The 26,617-nt window shown below is 29.6% G+C and overlaps 2 protein-coding genes across 2 annotated transcripts; one reads left to right on the top strand and one right to left on the bottom strand.

Annotated features, from left to right (window-relative positions):
* Positions 1-4,565: 4,565 nt before the first annotated feature.
* Positions 4,566-5,910, bottom strand: LOC125867723 (transcription factor TCP12-like). The gene has a single exon (XM_049548291.1). It carries the CDS (start codon positions 5,672-5,674, stop codon positions 4,616-4,618), a length of 1,059 nt encoding a protein of 352 aa, XP_049404248.1. The 5' UTR covers positions 5,675-5,910; the 3' UTR covers positions 4,566-4,615.
* Positions 5,911-16,696: 10,786 nt separating this feature from the next.
* LOC125867698 (aspartyl protease family protein 2) lies at positions 16,697-18,350 on the top strand. Its single transcript, XM_049548265.1, has one exon. The coding sequence runs from the start codon at positions 16,820-16,822 to the stop codon at positions 18,179-18,181; it is 1,362 nt and encodes a 453-aa protein (XP_049404222.1). The 5' UTR covers positions 16,697-16,819; the 3' UTR covers positions 18,182-18,350.
* Positions 18,351-26,617: the final 8,267 nt, after the last annotated feature.

Below are 26,617 nucleotides of genomic sequence, written 5' to 3'. Positions count from 1 at the left end.
TAAGAAGCATTTTACCCCAGTGTATGACTTAAATCTAAATTTAGTCAGACTCCAATACAAAAACTAAACACAAGATGGGATCGGAAACCAAGAAAAAAAACACAAAGAATCAATATGTGATTCAACCATTAAGAGTCATGGTGAAGTAGTAAATAAGTTTTCATCCTTAATCGAAACTCTCAGATTCGAGTTCTCTTAGAGTAATGGAATTACTTTTTTAAAGAGCATTTTACCTTCTAATGTGAAATTACTTTATACGAATTTGAATGTAGTCGGATTCACGGGTTACTTAAAAGAACATGAAGAGTCAATATGTGACACAATATTATGGAACTTAAGAAGTATTCTATATTAAAACACACACAAAAACAGACTTTTGTCTCTCCAACTGAAGTAACAACCTTTGACATAACATGTTGCATCTATCAATGTTCTGCTTCTGATTTCTTCCAAAAATCAATTTTAAGAATAGGATAGTGCTTTTTCTAGCAGAACCCAATTTGGTGAAAAAGGCAATAAATGCTTAATAATTCTATCAAATGTACATTGACAGTATAAAAATTTTTTACACATCGATATATATATATAAAGGGACCATCTATAAATAACTTATGGTAGTTGGTTAGTTATCATTTTTACCGTTAGAATTGGTACGGAATTTAAGAAAAGAAATAATTTCATTTAAAATATTTTGTTTTAGAACATGTCATATATAGAAGTGAGCATTTATTTTTGGAGTGTGCTAATTAAAAATGAAAATATATCACATAAATTGGAACATAAAATTAAAGCTAACTAGTTTACCAATTATAATGCTTATAATCAAGAGTTTTATCCTTAATGATTTTTTTTAATACTATATATCAAAGCATAAATTATTGGTATCACTTTTTTCTTGTTGTATACTACTACTGATCTGAGTCCAAAGTGTCAGAATAGTGAAAAAATTATTGAAGAAAAGAGGCACAAATTTTCATGAAGTTGAATTAAAATGAAAGTGAAATTAATGGTAGGTAAAGTTTGAAAGAGATATTTCTTTTTCGTGGTCCATACAAATGATTTCCGTCTATTATAAAAGATGTGACGTATTTTATGTGGTTAACTTAACTATTAAAATATTTTATCGTGTATTCAGGTGCTCAATTGAAACAAGTCATAGTTTAAAATGTTTTAAATGGAATATTCTACTTACAAATTTAAGGAGTTAATTATTGATGTATTAAACCTAAAATAATGTGTGTGTAATTATCGATAAAACAGAATCCAATTATTTGCCATTGTGCAAAATTTCAAATATTACCTATTGAATCAATTGTTGGTATAATTAGGTGACATATTGGTTTGGTTCATCGGAAACAGAGGACGGATCGATGAGTGTGAATCACAAAGAATAATTGACAGACTTTTCTAGGTTAGTACACACTTTTAAATTGTTAATATATAGTATATATAGCTTATTAAAAAATAAATTTATGAAATTTGTTGAGTCAAAGCTAATAATACGTAACATGATATTTGAATGTGAAAGTCATGGAGAAATAACTTAAATGACATGTCTTTGACTCTATTTAATGAATTTATTGAGTTGGTTACCCCATGAATTTACTATAGTCAACCCAAAAGATTGACTTGTAATATGTAAATTCTTTTAATTCTTTTCTATAGTACAATTTTTTTAAAATATTGCAACAAATGTAATTAGCTGCATGAAATATTGTTGCCTTTTTCCTTTGTTGTACATGACTGCCAATAATTTAGTACTATTGAGGAACTTTAGCACACACTCAAGTTTATGTCGGAGATCTCGAATTTGATTTCTGGATATGGAGTTGTGTTTTATTAGGAAACATCCTTCATCTTTAATAAAAAACTTTTCGATTCAAACTCAAATTTAATCGGATCCTTTATATCGAGGTGGAAAAGAAAAAAATTTTACATTGCGGATACTAAGGCAAAATCTATGTAGTAACCATTAGGGATGGCAAATGAGTTAATAACTTTGATGGTCACTCAACTATCAACTATTTTCACAAAAAGTCACTCAACTTTCATTTTCAAACTCAAAAGTCACTCAACTATGATTTCTTTGCATAGAAAGTCACTCAGACTATTTAATTATTTTTTTCACTAAAAATTGCTAACATGGAATTTTTATTTTTAACCAAAATTTTAAAAACCAAATACATATCTATTTAAACCATTTAATGATCCGCCCCATTTAACCCGACCCGCTAAAAATATGATATTGAACTTTTTATTTTACCATTAGTTTCCCCAAATCATTCTCTCTTGTCTCCTTCTTTCTCCTAAACATCTTCTTTTTTTAATTTCTCAATTTCAACATCTCTATTAACTAGGAATTTATAATGGATTCCTCCGTTCCTTTTATCTAGATTTAGAAATTATCTTCCATTATAGTCTCTGGGTTGATAATTGAGTGACCATCAAAGTTATTAACTCATTACTGGCAAATGGTACGAGGAGGGGTGATTGATTGCAAGGCAAATCCACATAAACTCGTGATGATTTCAACCTATCAAGAAAATTTGCTTACAATCCGCCCCGCCTTGCCTAAAAAATATTTCAAACCCACCCCCACCCCGACCCCGTTTGCATCCCTAGTAACTATTTGATTTTTGTGCTCTCCAATAATATTATTGGGTATGAATCCTTTAAAAGCTATGTATTTTTGGAAAATTTAACATAAAATTCGAACAGTTTATATTATTCAGAGGTATAATAACTTGAATAGCAGAAAATGAGAATAATTTAGACAGAATAGAATAAGATGGAAACTGGATTCGGCTATTTTTCCTCTATATTTCCTCATTTAATGCACCATTAATTATTTGCAATTTATTGCTTTTGACTACTAAAATTTTATGTACAAATTGGAAAGTTGCATCTGTGGTTGATATTTAAAATTCAAATTAAGTTATATATATTGACAGATAATTAATATAATATTTTTACGTATTAGGTTACTTTTCACCTACAATAACAAATATAATTATTTACAACAAATTGATATGACGAATAATTTGTTATACATGTTAAATTATATTGATAGCGTAATAACTAACAAATGAATATTGTCTGCAAATTAATGTTTCATTCAATTGTATGTACTGATATTTATTATTTTGAACGTGACTTTTCTTTTACTTTGACTACATTATATAACGACTATGAATTTGAGGATACAAAAAAAAAAGTCAATGTTAAATAATGTGGGGCATCTGACACTTGCAATAAATATACCACAAGGAAATTAATGTCTCTTAAATTTATAGGTAGAAAAAAAATTTCATTTGACTTGTTGAAATAATATAAGTCATGCATAAAAAAACACTTTTTGTTTCAATTAATTATATTTATTATTAAGAGTTAATTAAGTAATTAAGAAGTGATTATGAAATAATAAGCCATGTATAAAAAACACTTTTTTTTGGTTGAGCTAGCTTAGTGTTAGTTTGGAAAAATTAAAGATCAAACACAAATTGAATTATTGAAGCATCGCTTCGTGCTATACCTGGACATTTCCATTGTACTATATGAAGGGATAATTCTGAAGTAATGGTAAAATATTGATAAAAGTTGTAGATATTTTAATTATGTTGAGAGAAAAAAGAAATCCAACATGTTATCTTTTTAAGTGTCGTGCATACATAAAAAAAATCCATAACTTAATTTAGCTTTTGAATACTGATAAGAATGGAAGATAAGTGACTTTTTTTTAATTATATATATAGATAATTTTTCGATAAAAAGTGTTCAAGATCGCATTTTATCATACATGTGGCTATGCCATAGATTCTAAATCTAGATAGAAGATGAGGATTGCATTAAGTTGACACTAATATAATTATAGTATATCATTAATGAATCTTCTAAATAATAAAAATTGCCTCAAAACATATAAAATGGAATATTCATATGATTGAGCACAACTAGTTTAAAGTATACAATAATTTTCTGCAGCTCAGTTACAATATCCTCTTCTGACAAAATTCAAAAACATAAAAACAAAAATAACTACCACAATTAAAAATAATAATAAAACCTCCTACTTCGAAAACTGTGCTTGACCTTAATACAAACACTATTTTTTGTATAAAAAATTGACTAACTACTTAATATTAGTATATGGATTCTGGATGTAATTCTAAGAATCATGTACAACTCAAGGTTGCTCGAGATCTTTAAAAATATTGCGATTAATTGGTGTGTTGTATGTGTTGATCAGATCTTTTAAAAATAGTGCATTTCAGAAAGATCTTACTCGAACATCACAATATTTTTGAAGAGTTTAAACAATTGGATAGTAGTTAATAACTATATATCTATATACCTGAATCCCAAATCAACAAAAAACCAAATAATAATACAAAGATATTTTTTTTTATTAATTCTCAACCTTTCTACAATCAAGTAGCAAAGTTCAAAAATACCAAACTTTGCCATATTCCATAAATCAACAACCAAAAAAAAAAGTCTTAATATCCTTGTGGTCCTGCCCTTCTCGAAATCTCGCACATAGTTGAAGCCTAGTGTATTGAGTTATCCTTTTTAGTCTTAACACCTGCAGATGAAATGATTTTCTAGGTCCAAAAATCTAAAATTGATGAAACCTTGAATTGTCCAAATAAATTGAGCTAGGGTTATTACCTGAAAATGGGATTTGAACCTCATTTGTCATTGAACAATTTTCAAGAATCCCCATATTGAAGCAATTGTTAGAAATATCTATGTCTCCTTTGATTACTCCATTGTTGTCATAATCAAATATAGAAGTAATAGAGGAATAACTTACTCCACCTAAGTACCTTTCCATGATCCCAACATTAGCAAATTGATGTTCAAGAGATTTTGAATTTGACCCTAATTTATGATCAATAGTACTTATAGGGTTTGTTTCATCCAATTCTTGATTACACTTTTTGTTGTGACCTAATTTGATCATCATTTTCTCCCTTGTCTTTTCTCTTATTGGCTTGTCACTTGAACCAATTTTTCTCAATTTTCTATGATCATCATCATCATCATTGTTTTGATCACTACTATTATTCTCTTGTGGGATGTTTCTTGAGAGCTCTTTGATGGCATTCTTGGACTTGGAAAACAACCATTCTATGGTATTACTTGCTTTATCAAACCCTAACATGTCTTGGAGATCGAAGAACTTACGTGCTATTTGAAGGGATAATCTCATCCTTCGATCTCTCACACCCTGAGCTGTGCAAATCTTGCTATGTCTATCCTTTTTTCCTGTTCTCCTTCGTGGTTTTGCACTTTGTTTTCTCTTCTTTGATGATGGTGATGATAATATGGCCGGATTTGAACTCTGATCTCCCATGATTTTCATGTTGAGTAGGGTAGATCTTGAATTGTCAATATCTTTGATGGTGTTGTCTTGATTAATGTCATGGTTATTATCACTAACCTCTTGCTTTTGATGATGCTTTTGAGAAAATATTTGGCTTAGTGGGAGTTCATGCTCATCAAGAAATGGAGATGGGAAGAAGTTATTCAAGAAAAATGGATGATCTAATTCATCTTCTACTACTTTTGAAGGTGAATTAGGGTTTTGATCATGTGTATTATAAGATTGTTTAAGCAATTCTTGTGAGGTGAAGGAAAAAGGGTCATGGATGATGTTGCTTTTAGGAAACATAAATAGGGTTTTGTAAGAATAAAAAAGACAAATCTACAAAAGTTAGCCAATCAAACTAGGGTTTTGGTTATTATAAATCTTTCAAAGATAATAGATATCAAGAACCTTAGGTGTTATGTTGCTTTATTCCATAAAAAACATATCTTTGATGAGAGGAATAAAGAAAAGGTAAAGATGAAGCTTTGGGAGTGGGTATACTAGGGTAGAGACTAGGGCTTGACTAATATATTTGAATGAAGGAGGAGGAGGAAAAGAAGAAACTATATGATGGTGGAATCCTAGAATAGGAAATATTATTGCAAGTAAAAAAAATAAAATAGTACCCCTATTTATATTTAAAAATTGTGTCAAGAAATTAAATTTGCATCTAACTTGTATATATGGATAATGTAAATAATTTTTACATTATCAGTACGTACATATACATACTTGAGCGAATGCAGAAGGTGATCATGTATGAATTTAGATAAATTAAATACTTTTGACTCGATACTGTATATGTGTTAAAAACTTAGTAAGTAAGTATAAATAATTGAATATTTCAAACTCAATAAATCAAATAAGGCATGGTACAATATCTCAAACTAGAATTTATGAAATTCGAATCTTGTCTTATTTTCAGATTACCAATTTACTTTTACAAACATTTATTTGTGATTATCATTTAGATGACTCGATAGTAAAAAACATTTCACAATTCAGTATAAAAAAAAAGATTAGAATGTGAGTATGTGACACTGCGACGTGGCAGACGGTGAGAGATAGATAGTAACTGGACCTAGTTTATAGGTCATGTCATGGGGGTGAGTAAAGGGAGCAAGAAAGATACATTGATATTTTTTTTCTTTGTGGGGCTTTGGTAGAGGTCTAATTTTAAAAAAATAAAAAATATTTTCATCGTTTCAATTTGTTTGTCTTATTTTGAATTGATACAAAGTTTAAGAGAACAAAAAAGGTTTTTAAATTTGACTGTCTTAAACCAAAAATATGTCAACTATATTAAAATGTAATTTAATCTTATGATCTTAAACGTGATATCTGAAAAGTTGAAATTATAGAGAAGAAAAGTATTAAAAAAAAAAAGTTAGATATTGCCCAAACCTATTGGTAGCTATGAAAGCTAAAAAGGAGGACTAATTATTTCAAGCAACATCAAACTTGTTTTGCTTTATAGCACATATGCAACTTTGAAAGTCATACACCTTTGACTGGCTGTCTATTAATATGTCACTTTCCCAAATATTACATTTTATTTGTTTCTTATGGACATGCAATGTAACTAACACATTAATCCACAACCACAAGAAATGACAATGCAACAAGTAAATAATTTTCTATATCAAACTTGTTATGTTTGATATAAAAAGTTTTGAAAAAATTTCAAGTTATGGTTGTAATGGCTTCTCTTATATAAGCACTTGTACATTTGGTTGTAATGGATTATTAGGGTTGGATATGCAATGCTAATTATGTCCAAGTATGGAAAAGGTTTGAGTATATTAGTGTAACTGGTAAAGTTATTGTTATGTGATTAGGAGGTCACAAATTCGAACGATGAAAATTGTCACTGGTTAAAATGCAAGATAATGTTACGTATAGTGGGCCCTTATGGTCTGATTGTTTCCTCCACATATTATAGCAGAGACTTAGTGCACATGCTATTAATTAATCTTTTGGTTAGATTCAAGTGGGGAGATAAATCGGATATATACATGGGAGTCATAGTCAAACATGGTATATGCTTATTGGATATAAGTAAGAAATCATATGATATCAATCTCGTACAATCATGAGTAAGTATTTGATCCTGAGTCATGTTAGAGATAAGACCATAGGTTCAATTACTAGGAACATGTTACATGTTCCATCAAATGAGCAAATAACAACAACAATAGTATTTGAAATTGAATTCAATATATGTACTAATAGCATTTACTATAATTTTTATGCTATCTTAATTTTAAGGGGAAGTAATTACATATTTAGCTGGTTGATCAAAATAATTACATCTGAAGTCAAATATATACACTATTTTGTATTGAGAAATATATATTCTATGTATATCATACAATATAGTACAATTTTCACATATTTTTTAACCAGTTAAAATAGGAAATGTGTCATTTTTCCAATTATAATCATGTTTTATCCTCTTAAATATTTGTAATAGTATAACATTTTGTTTACACCTAGCCTTACTATATACGTGACATTGATGATAAATTTGGGGTTTTAATTTTAGTGTAAAAAAAAAATAAGACAACATTTCTTAGAAATTTATTGGTCATTATTGAATTGCCTCATTATAATTTATTTTATTATATATATTCACAAACAATAAATAATGTTTGTGACAGTTAGATTGAAGAATTTGTCCTCATATATAAGAATTCGTTTTCTCCTTGTCAAACTTTATTAAATATTGAACTTAAATATTTTTAATGTGTAGGACCCAAAAATATATGGAATTTATATACTTTTTAATGTGTAGGACCTAAAAAGTATGTATATCAATTACTTCTCAAGAAAGTATATGATACACGTTTGACTTGATTTGTGTGTAGTACAATGAATGTATTCTTGTGTCGACATAATTTAATTTTAACTTTTTTCCTTTCTTTATATTGAGTCCGTCTCAAATTATCTATTTTTCTTTTTTACGCATGTCCTTTAAAAAAAAATATTAATTAGGAGGATTTTTTTACCATTTTATCTTAATTTATGCTTAAGAGTATATATTTTTCTTTATTAAACATTTACTCTAATGAGGTCATGATGGTAGTGTTCATGAATAATCTAATTAAGGGTGAAATTGGAAAAAATAATTAATTATATTATAAACTTATAAAATAATAAATAATCTGAGATAACAAGTTTTACAAATCACGATAAATAATTTGTGGGAGAGGAGTACCATTTATATCTAATATCATTGTTGAAAACAATTATTTTTAATTGTTAGACAAACGTAATAAAACTTAATTTCTAGGAAGGTGTATATGTCTATGAATTCAAGATACTTATTCAGCTTGTAATCTGCCTCTAATAAGTATATTATCAAAAACCTTTCTTTATCGGCTTAGAGTAACGGTAAAATTATAATTTCCGTATGGCTTATGAGTCACGAGTTTGAAGTATAGAATCAATAATTATTGACGCTTCATAAGTTAGAGCAATTAGTTGCATGGATTATATCCTATTCTTTCTTGAATCACGTGAATACAGAATACTTCATTGCATCGAATCGTTCTTTTATGACAAATATACTATTGAAAGTTTTCTTTTTTTTTCCTAATTTTGTGCTAAGTCAAATTATACCAAGCAAATTTGAACGTGGGATTAACAATTCTTATTATGTGATTTGATTTAATATAAAAATATTTTTCCAAAATTATATGGGACCTAAGAATCTCCCTAATTGGTAAAGAATTTTGCAGAGACAAAAATGTTTGTTTGATAGTTAAGAGACATTGATGCTTATTAAATGAAAAAAAAAAAAAATAGAAGGGACCACATGAAAATATTATTAATTTTTTTAATATAAGTTGTTTATAACCACATATTATTATATATTATATACTTTTCTCTGCTCTTCAATGCAGCAATAATACTCTTTTAATTTGGACCGACCATAAAGTTTCTTTAACCATACTGTTCAAATTATACCCACGGAAATAAATCATCAATTACTACAAAAAAAATTGGGTAGAAAATGGTTGGAAAAATTAAAGAAAAAAATATTTATCGCAATAGATAAATATAATATAAATAAATAAGATATATTACTTTAACGACGAATAAACATATTGTTCAATTCGTTCAAAGGTACTAAAAACGATGAAGGTGGAATTTATCTATAGTCTACGTTGTAAAAAAGATAGGTGTAAGGTCATCGTACATTCTGTTATTTTTAAACGCTATTCTTGAGATTATACTTGATTTGTTATCGTTGTTGTGATAAAGTGTATGTTGTAAATGATGCGAGAAATGAATGTACTCTCATATAATAGAGTAGATTTTAGAAACCTAATGTGTATAAGTTAAACTCTTACAAGTAATATCACAAATCAATGCGAAAAATCCTTGGTTGGAATTGCTTTCCCTAGAATGGGGATCTATGTTGTATAAATTCGAAATAGTCAGACTTTAATACGAATACTGAATACCGAGTGGAATATCAAAAAAATATCACAAATCATACTTTGATCCAATAAGAATCAAATTGGTAGTCCACTAAGGTCATTTTGTTATGGCCCAAAGATGGGTTGCAAATGATAAGCAGGCTCATAATCATGAAGGCCCATCATGGCCCAGTACATTACAAGCCCACGTAGGCTATTTCAGATTATTTGAGGCCCAAAATTAACTTTGTTTAGAATTGATCACAAGTCCATTTTGAATGTCCATTTACCGTTAAATAGCAAAAAATTGCACAAATATAACGCGGTCGGGGAATGCTTTTATGTGGTGCTAACGATTTAATAACTATATGTGTAGTTTGAGAATTTTTCAGTTTATGTTCCTACATATTATCTAGATATACCAAGAAGGATATACCATCTAATGAGGTTACTATAAAATATTTATTAATGCCTGGGGAAACAAAAGTGGAGAATACAACGATGCCATCCATTTTTATTTCATGAAAGTATCCTATAGAGAAAAAGGTTGTAGGTGATGGCGCGTTCTGCTTCTTATCTAGTGAGGGTACTTTACCCTTGAGTCTTGCTTGCCTTGTTAAATTTAAAGTTTTGCTTTGCCTATGAGGTAAGCGAAGACAAATATTCAAAACTATCTACTACTTAGCAATCGAGACATAATTAATTGTGAAATTATCATGTGATTAATATGAATATTTTATCAGAAAACTTAGTTAAAGTTTAAGTTAGGTAAAAATTATTAGAAATTCATGATTTCATTCACTCCTCTTGTGTTTATTTAGGTGTTAATTTTATCATTAAATATTGCCTAATTCATGTTTCATGTTGAAACTTAAGATGTCAATTACATGAATTTGGCAAAATCAAATCTTTTCAAAGAATGAATAGATATGTACTTTCACATATTAAACAAAAAATGATGTTGCTTCAATTATAATTATTAGGAAACTCTGTGACCATTAAATGATAGGAATAGACTTATCAGAATTTAATAATAAATAAGGAGACATGAATTTAATTCCATAAAATTTAAAGATCAAGTAATCAATGTTCCATCCATTTACCTACTTTATGTTACTTAAATTTTTCTCTATTAAGAATAGTCTTTATATATTTTGCATGACCAAAATAAACCTAATTTGTCGGTACATTTTTTGTATCAAATTATCTAGTGTTTTTTAAAGATAATTGTCTAGAGTTGATGTTATTATTGTTCAAAGATTGATAATGTAGTTAAATAAAATCTCTTTTAATTAATTAGGAACGTGTAAAAATGATTACAACAGATTATTTGAGACGAAGGAGTATTATTTCCTACATGTTCATATCTAGATTTTCCTCACTAATAATTAGATCAATTTCATGGGGCCATTGAATAAAAATATTAATTTATAGAATGACCATGCAATTGATTGTTAGATCATGTCATAAAATTGGATCAATAGTTTCATGAATAAATATTATTCCATGAACATAATTTATGTGGCCAAAAAGATGAGATCATGAAAAGTTGAGCCCACAGAAAAGTTCAAATTATAAAATTTGAAATATTTAATTTTAAAAATCAGAAAAGGTCAACAATTCACCAATCATTTGCCACTACAAACAAGATTAATATCAGCAGTTGGCCATGTGAATTTTCTCATGCATTATAACTACGATATTGTTGAGTTTGTTGGAAAATTCAGGTTATAATAAATTTAGTTTCTTAAATATAATTCTTTTAATTATTCGAATGTATTGATCTACTTATTTTGTTGTTTTGTATAATATATTGATGCGATGAACTTAAATGAAGATACATATAAGGATGCATATATCGACTCATTTTATTGGAAATTGAAATATAGTTCTTGTTATTGTTCTATAGTAACAGGTAAATCTATTTAGAAAAACGTTGATTTATAATGCACAATAACTGATAGGTAAATTATTAAATACAAGTTATGCAAATTAGATTGTCATGATACTTAGACTTTTCTATAACAATCATCTTTTATATACCTTTTATATATAATAACATTTATTATAACATTAATTTTTATAACAATTAATCTAGACAAATAACGTGGTTATAAAATGATTTGACTATATATATTATAACCTAAATCTCTGTGCATGTGCTAACTTGCCTCCCCAATCACATGTTCATGTAAATAGTTAGCTAAAATAGACATATAAAGTACTATTATTGTCCTTTTCTTTTTAGGTATAAGACTCATAATTAATGCCAATTAGTGTGTACTTTAATTAATTCATGTATACCAAAATCCCAAAATCACTCTTGTCTTTGTTCAACGTGATTGCTTACAAATAAGTGGGTCCAAAATTAACTTTATATTTCCAAAATTAGGTTTAGATCTTTGAAGGAGAAAACAACTTGTGTATAGGTATTATTTTTTTGCTTGACAAGTCCTTTGAATCATAATATCATTCAATTATTAATTGTTATTAAAATTTTATTTTATTTTTATTTTATTTCTACACTTTATCGTAATAATTGAGTTTCAGGCTGACGTGTCTTGGTGGGATAAGATGAGTGTCATCATATTCATTTTCGAATCATAACATTTACATATATGAATATTTGATATTTCATACTATCTAGAGGTAGGAAAATTAATGAGATCATGAATTAGTATAAGGGATGTCAAATAATTGAATTAGATTGAATTTGAATAGATTAAACTAAGTTTACTTAATAAAGGGTTGTAAAGGTTATTTGGATTAAGAAATGTTGGATCACAATTGGTTAAACAATGAGCCATAAGGCACATATATTTTGTGTATAAAAAAATCTTAGTAGTGAACACACTCAATAGAGACAACAAGAAATATTTGATATACACGTATAACATATTTACAACATATATTTTTAGGTGTTAATTTTAATTTCTCATACACATATTCTTCATATGCAGTGAAGTTACTTTGCAGTTTGAAACACATATATTGAATCCAGTTAGTCATAATACATATGATACAATTTGCCTCTTCACTCGTTCATATACATTCAAATGCTGCTTTAAAAACACATAACACATATAGTTAAAATCAGATACTATATTGGAAAAAGGACAAATATACCCTTAAACTATCGTAAATGATATGCAGATACCCTCAGTCATACTTTTGGTACATTGGTGTCCCTGCCGCCCAAAAACTAGAGCATATATGCCCTTCACTCTAACGGAAGACTACATAGGGACATGTGGCACAATCTTATCCCGTTGATCCGATATTCAATAAATGTTGGATCGGTGGATAAGATTATGACACGTGTATGTTCGTTAGTATAAAGGGTATATATGCTCTAGTTTTTGGACGACAGGGGCACCAATGTCCCAAAAGTATGACATAGGGTATTTGTATACCATTTATGATAGTTCGGGAATATATTTGTCATTTTTCCCTTAAATATTTTCAAGTAGGATTAGATATTGCATACGCATGTCATGATGGTATTTGATTCATAAGTCAAACAAAATGAAAAGAAGATAAAATCAAGCCGATTATTCAAATGTCTTTTTTCTGTATAATAATGGGTGTAATAAATCAACTATCACTTTAAATGATTATCTTGTAATATCCATGTGTATGCCTCTATTAGGCCCGTTGGATTTATTAATTCAAGGAGCACATGTAAACTTATTGTATATTTAAAAGAAATTATTTCTCCTTCACACATGATTTGGCCATGAAATAAGGGAGAATTTGAGCTTTTAGCAATATCTAACTGATTATATTTAATATTTATTTAATTGAAATATGTGATGTGAATCATCACAAATTCAATAAATTAGTAATACATTACATTTTAATTACTTATGTATTATGTTAAGCAGCATCGTTACTTCATATATGAGAGTAATATAATTTTAAACATAATCTAAATATAACATATTTTATATATAAGTGGAGGTTAAAAACTTAAAATGCTCTTGTTTATATAATACAATGATCAAAATTAAAATTGACAATTCATGAAAGAATGCTACATAACATGCATGAGGCCAAATGTAGCACTAAGTATCCACTTTAAATTATTTGTTAGAGTATTATATTATATTATTATTAGTTAATAAATACCAAAAACAATTTGACTTTTGAAATTGAGTAGTTGTGATTGAGTGCATAATTAGTGCAGTAGAACATGAGAATGTGTTACCTAGCTAGATAATGCAAATCAAGAAAGATATGGCTAAAGAATTATGAAAACAATTTTACATTATTTATATTAATAAAGTAGTAGTTAAGAAAATACCAAAACCATTTGACTTTTGAAATAGCGCAATTATCATTGAGGGCATAATTATTTTGAGACGGATCTTCAGTATAATCTAGAAGTTTACGTGATCATATTCTATAAATATTTAAAAATTTATCAAATTTCTATAAATATTTGATCTCTAATTCAATTATTATTGTGTATTAACTTTATTTGATCTCCTTGATTATACAAAATAAGGGGAGCTACGGGAAAGGAGTTGGAAAAAATAGATAAAGAAATGTAACGTGAATGAGAGAACAAATTAAATGTCCAATTAATCAATGACTTTAGACTAAAGTATAAAATTATAAGATAAGTTCATGTCATATTCACTCATACACAACTCTTACATTAGACTAAATAATAAAATGAAATCTTGTAATCCAAGTTTATAAATTTGAATCAACACTTATTATGATGTGTTACACAACGGTGATTATATTAATATTTTCTTTGTTATTATTCAACTTATATATATATATATATATATATATATATTATAACAACATACAAATATTTACAAGTGAGGTCTAAGAAAAATAAAATATACGTAAATCTCATTCCTGCGTAAGAAGATAGAAAAGTTATTTACGAAAAGACCCCTAACTAATAAAGTATCATAACATATCAAAACAATATATAAAAAAAATTACAAAAATATAGAGGGCATAGAATTATATTAAATATATTGTTGTTATTATATTTTTTTTGGAGTTAAAACACAGTTAAAATGAAACGAAGAACCTTCAGAGGGAGTAGTTTGAATGGATTCACTTTTACTTGACACATTTATATTTAGCAGACCATTGACTATTTTATATTTTCTTGATACGTTAAAAGTGATAAGTAAAAATAATTGATATAACTATCGACTACTTTACCTTTTCAAAAATATGTTAAAAATAATAAGTAAATAAACAAATAATAATAATTCTCTCTTAATTATTTTGGAAATTGAAAGTGTAATAATATGAAACCTAACACACCACAAACGTCAGAGAAGATATAGCCATGAAATGCGGGGAGTGACAGCTGGGTAAGAGGGCAGACAAATAGTAGACGCCGGTAAATGTAGGGACATTTGTTTTACATGTCATCTTAGTCGTACGTAAAGTTGCGGAGTCAAAATTTTCGTTAAGAAAAATTATAATATGAATAGTAAATACATGAAAATTCAGTATCTATATACTATATACGTAAAAAAATAAATAAATTATGATTATGTATAAACAATATACATGACATTGGTGAACTTATAGTTGTGGGCAAGGATTTATTATATGCCGTAGTCTTACCTTATTTTCCTGTAAGAGATTATTTCAATAGCTTGATATTCATATTGAATTCAACTAATTTAAATTTGCATTATGTAAAGTTTATAATAGCGAAAAGTATTTTTTATTAGAGTTTGTTTTTCTGATTCGAAATCTTTAATTAAGAATTTCAATCTTCGATACCAAGTATAATATGTACGATAGTTAGGACCTAGCTTTGTTCCCTTGCAGCTTTCGTTTGTTTTGGGATTTTGGGTAAAGACTAACTAAATTAATGTTTCTATAGACATCTCTTGTTTTTAGTAATTTGTTCATACTTTTATTTAATTTTAAATTTTATGAATTGCTTATAGTATAATCAAATATGTTTTTAATAACCATTCTCTATAAACAAATACATTTCTTTCTCCACTATAACAATCATATTTTAGGTGGAAATGATATTTCTTTTATGTTAAATTATTGAATTTATTTTCTATAATAATATGTCGTTAAGCAAATAATAAATATCGAAGTATACACCTTTATTATAAGGAGTTTGACCGTATAAGGTAAAGCTTTATTCAAACATCATATATATTAACTCGATCATAATTTACTATTTATATTAAAATGATAATTTGGAATAATTTTACATATGAAGTACTAATTAGTAATATGATTTAATGTAAAATATATATACTCTCCGTCCTATTCATTTTTAGTTTGTCTCATAGTTATAGATTTTAAAGTTGAAAATTTGAGTTTTTAACATTGTGATTTTTGAAATTTGAAATTCTATTTAAACATACATTTTACTTGATTTTTTTCTTTTTGAATTTTGTGAGTGAATTAAATCAGTGTAAATTCTACACTTCTAGTTCTTTGGAAGAATCATTTGACCATTTGAGAAACTAAACATCAAGTTAGTGGTTTGATGAGGATATCTAAACTGACATACCGAAGTTGGTTCCTAGCAAAACAGGATGATGCCTTATCGCACCACATCTAAACCCCCCCCCCACCCCCCCAACCAAANAATAAATATATGATGATCAAATAATTCAATTTTCTATTATTTTTACTTTCTTAAATTTTATTTGAAGGAAAAATTCGATAAATAAACTGAGACCACATATCTATATAAAATAAGCATGTTATGTTGTTGTTTTTTTGAATTTTCACTCGATATTTGGTTTTCGTATTGAAGCTCAACTATTACAAATTCACACGACGTAGATATCATTTAGAGAAGAGCGTTCTCTATCAATAATTTTTTCATATCTAAAGCTTGAATTCGAGACATCTGATTAAGAGAGGACCAAGTCGAGCATGTTATGTTTTCTTGGTGATGGAATCTTATACTAATCAATAGAGAGAGTAACACGTACGTATAAATGTAACCAACCCCATAGCTACATATTTCTCTTTCTTTTCTCACATCTTAATTTAATCTTCTTCAATGGCAGAAAGGGCCGCCGGAGTAATCTTCTTCTTCCTCCTAATCTCCGCCGCCGCCGCCGTCAACCGCCCTACAAAATTCGAATACCTGAAACTCCCATTACTCCACAAAGACACATTTCCCCCAACTCCTTCACAGTCACTCTCTTCCGATATCCGCCGTTTAAACACCCTTTACTCCTCCCTCGGCCACCGCAGCATTACTCGTTCCGCCAAACTCCCATTAACTTCCGGTGCAACTACCGGCAGTGGGCAGTACTTCGTAGATCTCAGATTGGGTACTCCGCCGCAACGCCTCCTCCTCGTTGCCGACACCGGTAGTGATTTAGTCTGGGTCAGTTGCTCCGCCTGCCGGAATTGCTCATCCCGCCCTCCAAACTCCGCATTCCTCGCCCGGCATTCTTCAACTTATTTCCCTTACCATTGCTACGATAAGAAATGTAGGCTCGTTCCTAACCCTACAGGCGTCGCGTGTAACCACACGCGCCTCCATAGCCCCTGCAGATACGAATACTCTTACTCCGATGGATCGGAAACTAAAGGTTTTTTCTCTACTGAAACGACGACGCTTAATGCCAGCTCCGGTCGACCGGTGCAGTTTAGGAATTTGGCTTTTGGTTGTAGTTTTGAAGCTACCGGTCCAAGCATTGCCGGTCCGAGTTTCAACGGAGCTCAGGGAGTAATGGGTTTAGGCCGCGGTTCGATTTCGTTATCGAGTCAACTCGGCCGCCGGTTCGGTAACAAATTTTCTTACTGTTTAATGGATTACACATTATCGCCGACTCCGACGAGTTATTTATTAATCGGCCGGTCAACGGCGGTCAACGATCCGAAGAAAATGAATTACACGCCGATGATAAGTAACCCGTTTATTTCAACGTTTTACTATATTGGGATTGAAAGTGTTCATATTGAAGATGTGAAATTACCAATACGCCCTTCCGTTTGGGCAATTGATGAGCTAGGAAATGGAGGGACTGTTATGGATTCAGGGACAACATTGACATTTCTCGCCGAGCCGGCTTATCGGCGTATAGTCCAAGCGTTTAAACGGCTTGTTACGCTACCGGAAGCCGATGAGCCGACTGCCGGGTTTGACTTATGCGTCAATGTGTCGGGGGAGTCGCGACCGAGTTTCCCGAAAATGAGTTTCAAACTAAGTGGAAACTCGGTCCTCTCCCCGCCATCCGGGAACTATTTTATCGATACCGCGGAGGACGTTAAATGTCTTGCATTGCAACCGTTGACGGCGTCTTCAGGATTTTCGGTTATTGGAAACCTAATGCAACAAGGGTTCATGTTTGAATTCGATAGAGATCGATCGAGAATCGGTTTCTCCCGGCATGGTTGTAGTAAACCATAATGACTTGGTGAGTCGAGTGGTGAGTCTACTCGACTCACCAAGTGTGAACTTTTTTTTCATTTTTTGTTGGAGGGTTGGGGGTACATTTTTTTTTTTGTGGAAATTAATATAAATGGATTTGTTTGTGAATTTAGTGTTATAAATATTAATTATATCGTTGTCGTTTTTTGTTTTGAATGATTTTTATAGGAAACAACCAAAAAAATATGTTGGAGAGAGGAAAAAATAATACGGGATATGTTTTTGTTGCTTTTCTTGCTGTCTGTCTGATTTGTGTTTGATGCTTTCACGTGAAATTCTTAATGAATTATGGAATCCTTTGGGGTGGGGGGGGGGGAGGTTATATAATATCATATTTTTCATATAATATAATTTGATGAACATAAATTCAACTGTATGACTGTACCCATATGAACATGTCAATGTTTGTGAAAAATTGAAAATAACTAAATCAATTATTTAGGAAATTATTAGGCAAACAAATCTTGGATTACTCAGTATCGATAGTTACATCAAATCTTATTATTTGTGGTATCAGTTCACCCTTTACCTATTGAGATTACTTTCATCACTCGGTATCTAATATTTGTATTTGAAGTTTCGACTAAGTCAAAATAGGATATAGTAAAAGAGTCAGGGAAACACTCTTTATCGAAATTTCTGGTTATAGTTGACCTAATCTTATTCATTTTACTACGACTCTATATTTTTCATGGGATTATCATTTCTAATGTTAAGTAAGGTATTGAATGGACACTAACATGGGTTGTGGTGTATTGGTGGGAGTGTTTCACCCTTAACCAGAAGTCTCGGGTTCGAGCCCTGGGTATGGAGAAAATCCTGTTGGGAGCGCCCACCCCTGAATGGGCCCTGCAAAGCGCGATCCGAATTCAGTCGGAGTTTCAATATTGGCTCCGGACACCGAATGGGAAACAAAAAAAAGGTATTGAATGGACAGCTATGAGCAAAGGTGAAGAAGAAAGATAGAGTGATAATATACTTTGACAAAAAAAACCAAAAAAAAAAGTAATAGAAAAGAAGTTTTAAGTAAGTGTAATTTTCATCATGAAGAGTAGGTTGTACTAATTGTCATTTAATTCAATAATTCGGTGTAGTAATTAACCCTATAAAGTAATATTGTAATAAATTCTCTATCACCCATGACAGAAGTTGGTTTTAATAAATATCCCTAATAAGTAACAACTATTTCAAAACAAAAGGGTAAATAACCTTTCCATTGTTTCTCCTCTTATACTATCTGTTTTGGTATTTGTTTTGGAGCTCCGATCCTAAAAAATCCCCGTCAAAAGAAAATATTATAGGTGTTTGTTATTGCACACTAGCTAATCTGTGGGAGTAAGAAAGTATTTAGTTGATGTTTTTCGTCTCAGTACGACCTTGCTTGATCAATATGGGGACGAGACTTTAACAAAATTTGTCTGATCCCTATAGATCCATCTTTCTTCAAAATAAAGATATACAACTAAAAAGAAAGTAGCTAAATCGAGTTCGGCTATCCTTTCACTGATCGATCAAATATGAAAAATTTTGTTGGGTAAAAGCGCAAATATCATTAAGAATAGATGAGCTTCTTTCGAAATTCACATCACATAAGATCAATCAGAGAGAGAATCCCTTTCTGTCAGGATTTTTTTTTCATACTTACCACTAGGGGCAGAGCTACTATATTACACGGGGATTCCGACGAATCCAATAGCTTTTGCATAGACTCTATATTCATACTAAAATATCAAATATAAAGGTAGATGGCTTAGTGATCTTTGTCAGCCCAGCAAAGGCCTTCTTTCTATTCGCTACTTTAAAACCCACAAACATTAAATTTTGGCTCCAATTTTACTTACGATTTATCAAGAAAACCTCTAATAAAGAATGAAGGGATCATATTCGTTCCATCACAACCTCCCGTGGTTTCCCTAGGTCCTAATTGTCATTGTAAGGTTGTTATGTTTGTGGTGGAAAAATTGAAGGATATTCCTGTCAATTTCTTGTCTTATTGTCATATAAAAGAAAAACATTTTTTAAAAATATTTGCCAGCTCTATAAGTCACATATCCCTAATATTAATCCTAACTTACATTTTTATTGGACCCCAAAAGAGGAGCTTGCTTTGTACTACAAAAGGGACTTTACTTTCTATTCGTCCCCATTATATTACAGCCTTATAGACTAGGTCCATGCATAACTTATCTTTTGGGACATTGGATTCATTTTTAGAAAATGAATTTATTATTTTCTCCGTTCAGTATTCGATATTCATATTAGAAATCGACTAAATCTAGATTCGCATTAGAAAATTTTACATTGAGGATAAAGTGCTCCCTAATAAAGGCGACTTCGTACCTAAAGAGACTCAAACTCGAGACTTTTGGTTAAGAATGAATGAGTATTTTTCACTTCGCTACAATCGTTGTTGGTAAATGATTTATTGTCTACCACTCTGTTTGTTTTAATTTGATGGAAGATTTTAAATTTTATAATGTTAAACTAAAGATATACTATCAAAATGTCTGGTCTTAAGCATGTCATGTGAAGAATTAAAATTAAAGAATTGTAAAAAAAAAGTAATTATCTTTCAAAACTAATTAAAAAGAAAAGTAAGACAAATAAATTGAAATGACGGGAGTGTTAATTTGTTTCCCTTGTAGATGATGGAGTTGGTCAAGTTAGTAAAAATTTGTGCAGCGTAAACAATTTGATATAGTCACATAATTCTAATTCAAGAAATAATTGGATCAAGCATTGTAATTAATGGCATATCTAAATAATAAAAACTTTTGCTTTTATAATTGTAATTAATTTTATATAAAAACATATTAATATGATTTGTGTACGTATACTTATATGATCTTGAATAATCTCACACCACGAATCAATTTTCAGAGTTAAGTCAGTCTTAAGATCTCTTTTAATATCTTAACATAGTATTCGAGTCATGAGTTGTGTCCATTTTTTGTGCTAATATACCATTCAAGCACTACTTTAAATGCTAAAATTCTTTTAAGCAATCATTAGTGTATTTAGGTCAATGAAAAGAACAAAATCACATTATAGAAAACAATTTCATTCCAAACAATTCTCAATAGCTCGATATACGAAATATTTTGTATTCAAGAAAGACCATATATTAATGTACTATAACTTAAACGATTTATTTTAACATAAATATTTATGATTAATTTAACTACTCGAATCATGACCTAGTTTATGCAAGATATTCCTCCAAAAAGTTTCTTCTATGAACTTTCAAGAAAAAGTAAAGTTTAACAGCTTAATAATTGGACTATATGCAATAAAAAAAGAGATTAAAAAGGAAAAAGAAAAAAGTGAGTCGTTCCAAATGATGTACTGTATTAAAAATATAATAGAAGATCGTAAAGGACATTAGCTTTTTCAACAATATTAATTCTCTATGTATCGACAAAACCCATTTGAAAATAATAAAAAAGTCACATGGTGCATATTTAGTTTTTTGTAAAAAAATAATCTTATTTTTAATAGAAAATTGATTATTTAATTGAAGATTTTAGAAGAATCGTGATCACCAACTTTCTTTAGCAATAATTAAGACATAATAAGTGTGTGTATATATACGTTGAAAATGACATTATTTAATATTTATGTCAAATTGTCAATCGTAATACTCCTTTGGAGATATGGAATTTAATAAAATTGTCTCCGTCTGATCTATAGATTATAATTCGAGTGGTGAAAGTAATTATTAATATTTTCACATTAAGACAAATTATCTATATTACATCTTTTATGATGCGGCTCTTTTGGAAGCCTGATAATATCAGATGATTTGTGCCACGAACTGTCTTTTTAATAGCTATTTTCTCATTTAATGCAACAAAGTCCAATTCAAATAATTGTCTGATTTTTTAGTTGTTTTATTGGAATAATGTCTGACTGATATTTTGAATTGATTGACAAATGCATAAAATCTAGACTTTAATTGAATCTTAATTTTTGAAATCTTATTAAAATTATATTTGATGTAAAAGAAATTTATTTTAATTACCCTCCGTAGATGCCTCTAAGAGAGTGCATGAAACCAATTTGTTCGATTTTCCCAAATATTAAGTTAAATTAATTTTGTCGAGTTTTTTTAAATCTATAAATCAAATTAAGTTTATAAAGTTGGGTGTTTCAGTCTCAATTTTTTTGAATTTCTTGATTTTCTCGAGTTTTTTCTAGTAAAGTCTTCATGCAAACATATAATTACCTTGTGATTCGTATAATCCACTAGTTAACAATAGTAGAACTAATTATTCTTTAATATAATCCTTTTACATGATACAAGTATTCTATTCACGTCGAGCATGAATCTTTATTTTTTTACAAAATAGAAACTTATAAGACAAATTTCATATTTTAAAATCATTATCTCAAATTACATATTAAAACATCAATTTAAAATCATAATTTGAAAAATATGACTTCATATTGTGTATCCAAACACAAGCTTAATGTTGGATTTTTTTTTCACATAAAAGAAGAGAATCTAATGATGATGAACAAAAATTAAAATGTTAAAATGTTGGTTTGGTCAATAAAAGGTCCACAAGAGTGAATGATTGTTTGGTGTACTCTTTGCTATTGCCATTATAAGTTTGAACAACCAATTTGCTTTCTTTTAGTGGGTTTCTGTCAGAATTGTGAGTTATTGCAGTAGGAATGGTGTACACTTGCAACAATAAAGGACCTCAAATTTATTTTAAATCGAACATTAATTAATTTGACCTTCATATTTCGAATCAAAACAATCTTTTTGAGATAAACAAGGTATTTTTTTACCATAAAGTTCGAAGCGTGATAGTAGAGATTTACTTAATTTTCTTCTTGATGATACGACTACAAAAATTGTTCATCATGTGTCTATTCATCAGGCTTTAACACGTTCTCTCTTTGGAGTCGGAATACCTGAAACTCGAATTAAAAGGGTGTATGGAGATGGTTCAAATTCCTCTACTTATAATAAGTAATTTACCCTCCCTTACTAGACATATATAATGCGATTTTAGATTAATCAGACTAGAACCTTTTTATATTGAAGGGTTATATCGAAAATAAAAATAAAAATTGCACAGCACAACACTCCAACAAAACTAACAATAAAAATAATCCTAATCACTTTTATTTTATTTTTACAAATTTTAGCCAGTATATAATCATAGTGTAGTAAGTGTATATACATTATATATTTTTATTATATACTGAGTATACACTGATAACAAGTACAATTATTCTCCTTAGAATTCTATTTATTATTAACTGTGTGATAGGGAAATTTATTCTTCCCACATGATTTGTAAAATTTTCTTTTAATTTTTTCTTTTTTATTCATTTCCAATTTATTTTTTGTCTTTTTATGGACATCTCAATATTTAATGAGCCAACCCTTATTTACACTTTACAACAAATAGTGCCATTTACATTTTCATCCTTGTGTAGATGGAAGTTGGGGGTCTTTCTACTACCCAACGTGCACAAATTTATGACTCGTGAAGTGACATATATTCCTCATTTATATTCAATTTGACGGAATGATAAGTACTCTTTCGTTCTTAATTAGAAATTTTGAATTTGACTCTAATATGTAAGTCACGCTTTTGATTAGGAGCGTTTACCTCCAATATGGGACATTTCTCTGCATGAATCCAGATTAGTTAGATCCTAAGACAAATATGGAATGAGAAACAAAAATATATAACTTCATTAGTGCATTATCATATTTCTTTTTGCGAAAAATGATCTACGTATAGATAAAAATCGAATCAAGGCTGGAGAGGGAATGAGAAAAGAAATACTGGGAAAAAGAATTAACTATGAATTTTCTCGCTAAATAGATCAATGCACTAATATGATTATATGATAATCCTTCGCTAATACATCGTTAAATAATTAAGTTAGTGAATGCCTTTATTGTTTAGCGATAGAAATTGATCATTATTGTTTAGGTTAGCGTCGCCCTTATAAATAAACATTGTAATGCATGAATCTGAATTAGATCAGACCTGAATACAAATATCAGACATCGATCGAAAACCCAAAAAATGAAAAACTCTTTTAAGGCCAACGTGTTTGTTGTGTGTAAACTGTCACATTTGCATCTTGTGTATAATTCAATGCATACAGAGAGAGGATTAAAAAAAAGTACTATCCAAACTGAGAGGTCATGAGGCTACCTAGCTAGGGTGGTCATGGTTGGAAAATTTAGAAATCATTTATATATTTAATAGTAATAATTTGTCAATAATTCTAATGTAGCAATGGATTATTAAAATTTCTTGTTAATTACATATTATTTAGTGACAAATCTTTTATAGTTAATTCCTATTTTTTATACAAATTTTTAATCCTATATAGTAGTACCCTAAATTTAGGAGGGTCTGATGCATAAATCATACCATATTAGTAGAGTTCGGAGAAGGGCCGGCCTTCAAGAGGTGTGAAGGAAATAGCTTATCCTAATCTCTTTTCCTTCCATTTAACAAAGTAAATAGGTTATTCTTAAGGAAGGGATGGGGATTCCAAGGAAGCTATAATCGACAAAATAGCGTTTACTGGTCACTTTTCGATCATGTCTTTGAAAAATAGTTATTATCATGAAGTTTCGAATATTAGGGGCAGAATTCCAGGACAATCTTATGGAGCCTCACCCGTAAAATTAGAAATTTCACAACACATATTTATTTTTCAATTACAAAGGCCGAAAAATGGTTATTTGTGAATTTTTCCGATGCAAGTTAGGTAAGCATTAAAACATGAAGAATAAATTATAGGAACCACATATTATAAGTACTAAATAACATCATATCCCTTCTATTTTTCTATTTACCAAAAATCCCTTAAAAATGATGTTTGCGGGATACATAGCATTGTGCACGGGATACATTAGGTTTGATACATTCCACATAGTGAGATACATAGCTTTGTGCACGGGATACATTAGGTTTGATACATTCCACATAGCGGGATACATAGCGTTGTGCATGGGATACATAGCGTTTGATACATTCCACATAGCGGGATACATAGCGTTGTGCACGGGATACATGCGGGATACATAGGTAAATAAGGAATTTTTGAAATAAGTAGGGATAAATGGATATTAAGGTAAGTAAAGGAGTGTAGTTAAGTAATTTGTCCAAGATTTTGTGTGATGGGCTTTAATAGTTATTATACTGGACCTGCAAATTTTTAGTTGACTGCTACAAGTGCGGCCCAGTGAGAAAATTAATTTGGATAAGATAGAAATGGCCCATTTACCTGGGCCTTGATCTATTAGGCCCACTTGAAAGTTTCAATGGAAATTGATCTATATATTATCAAGCTTAACGTCGATAGTGCTTACAATAATATCACTCTAAAAGAAAGACGATAAGGTATATTTAGAAATGATACAGACAACTCGATACGTGGTTACTCCAAATACCTTACGTTTGAGAAACTTTGTCGAAAAAATTCATTATTTTTAGGTATTATATATATAAAACTTAAAAGATTTCTGAATCGATCAAATCTCCCCCATATCTTCTATGCACTCTCTTGTAGCGCTTTGTTGCAATAAGTGTGTTTATAAAGTCAACAAAAAACTGATGGAGCAGTTGAAGGATTACGTTAAAGGCTAAAAGATTAGTGAACAAATTAAAAATACACACAAGAATATTGAGTCGAACCCTGACCAACATCTTTATATGTTACATGTGTCTATATGCAAAATTTCATAATCATATATTGGGTGGCCCATAGGACATAAAACATTGGAATATCTTATGAAATCTCGGTTGTCTTCCATGTGTTTTAGTTCTGTCACTTGACTATGACTTAGGATAACAAAAATATTGACAAATTGTTGGTACTACCAACTTAACAGAAGAGTCCAGAGCTAAAAGGGCAAAAAAAATTGTCAAAAATTTCAAAAGGACATATCAATTTTTTTAAAAATCAAAAGGGTAAAATCGCTCCTGACGAAGCGATTTTCCTTTGACACAATTTTGACGCTGTTTTTCTGTTAGTATTTTTTTTCCAACTAAAATCGCTGCCTTGACAACGTTTTCATTCCCCTCCAAATTTTTATTTATTTTTAATTGTAACTCAATATTCACATTTCATATAAAAACAAATTGAGTTACAATTAAAAAAAAATAAAAAATTGGAGGGGAATGAAAACGCTGCCAAGGCAGGGATTTTCACAATTTTTTTTTTTATAGTAAAATCGCTGCCATTTTTCAAGAAACTTTTTTTGTTTTTAATTAAAATGCTGCCACATCAACGATTTTAGTTGGGGAAAAAAATTGGACTTAGCAGCGATTTTAATGGAAAAAAAAGTTTTGGACAAAATCGCTGCCCTGACAGCGATTTTTATTTTTAACGGACTAACAGTGTTAAAATTGTGACAAAGGAAAATCG

This window comes from Solanum stenotomum, chromosome 6 (assembly GCF_019186545.1).
Source record: "Solanum stenotomum isolate F172 chromosome 6, ASM1918654v1, whole genome shotgun sequence".
Taxonomy (NCBI): domain Eukaryota; kingdom Viridiplantae; phylum Streptophyta; class Magnoliopsida; order Solanales; family Solanaceae; genus Solanum; species Solanum stenotomum.
Note: the sequence above shows the minus strand (reverse complement) of the source record. Positions and strands in the feature narration are given on the sequence as shown.

Bases quoted from the DNA above. Each gene is read 5' to 3' on its own strand.
- LOC125867723 (XM_049548291.1), bottom strand. From the start codon at position 5,674: ATGTTTCCTAAAAGCAACATCATCCATGACCCTTTTTCCTTCACCTCA.
- LOC125867698 (XM_049548265.1), top strand. From the start codon at position 16,820: ATGGCAGAAAGGGCCGCCGGAGTAATCTTCTTCTTCCTCCTAATCTCC.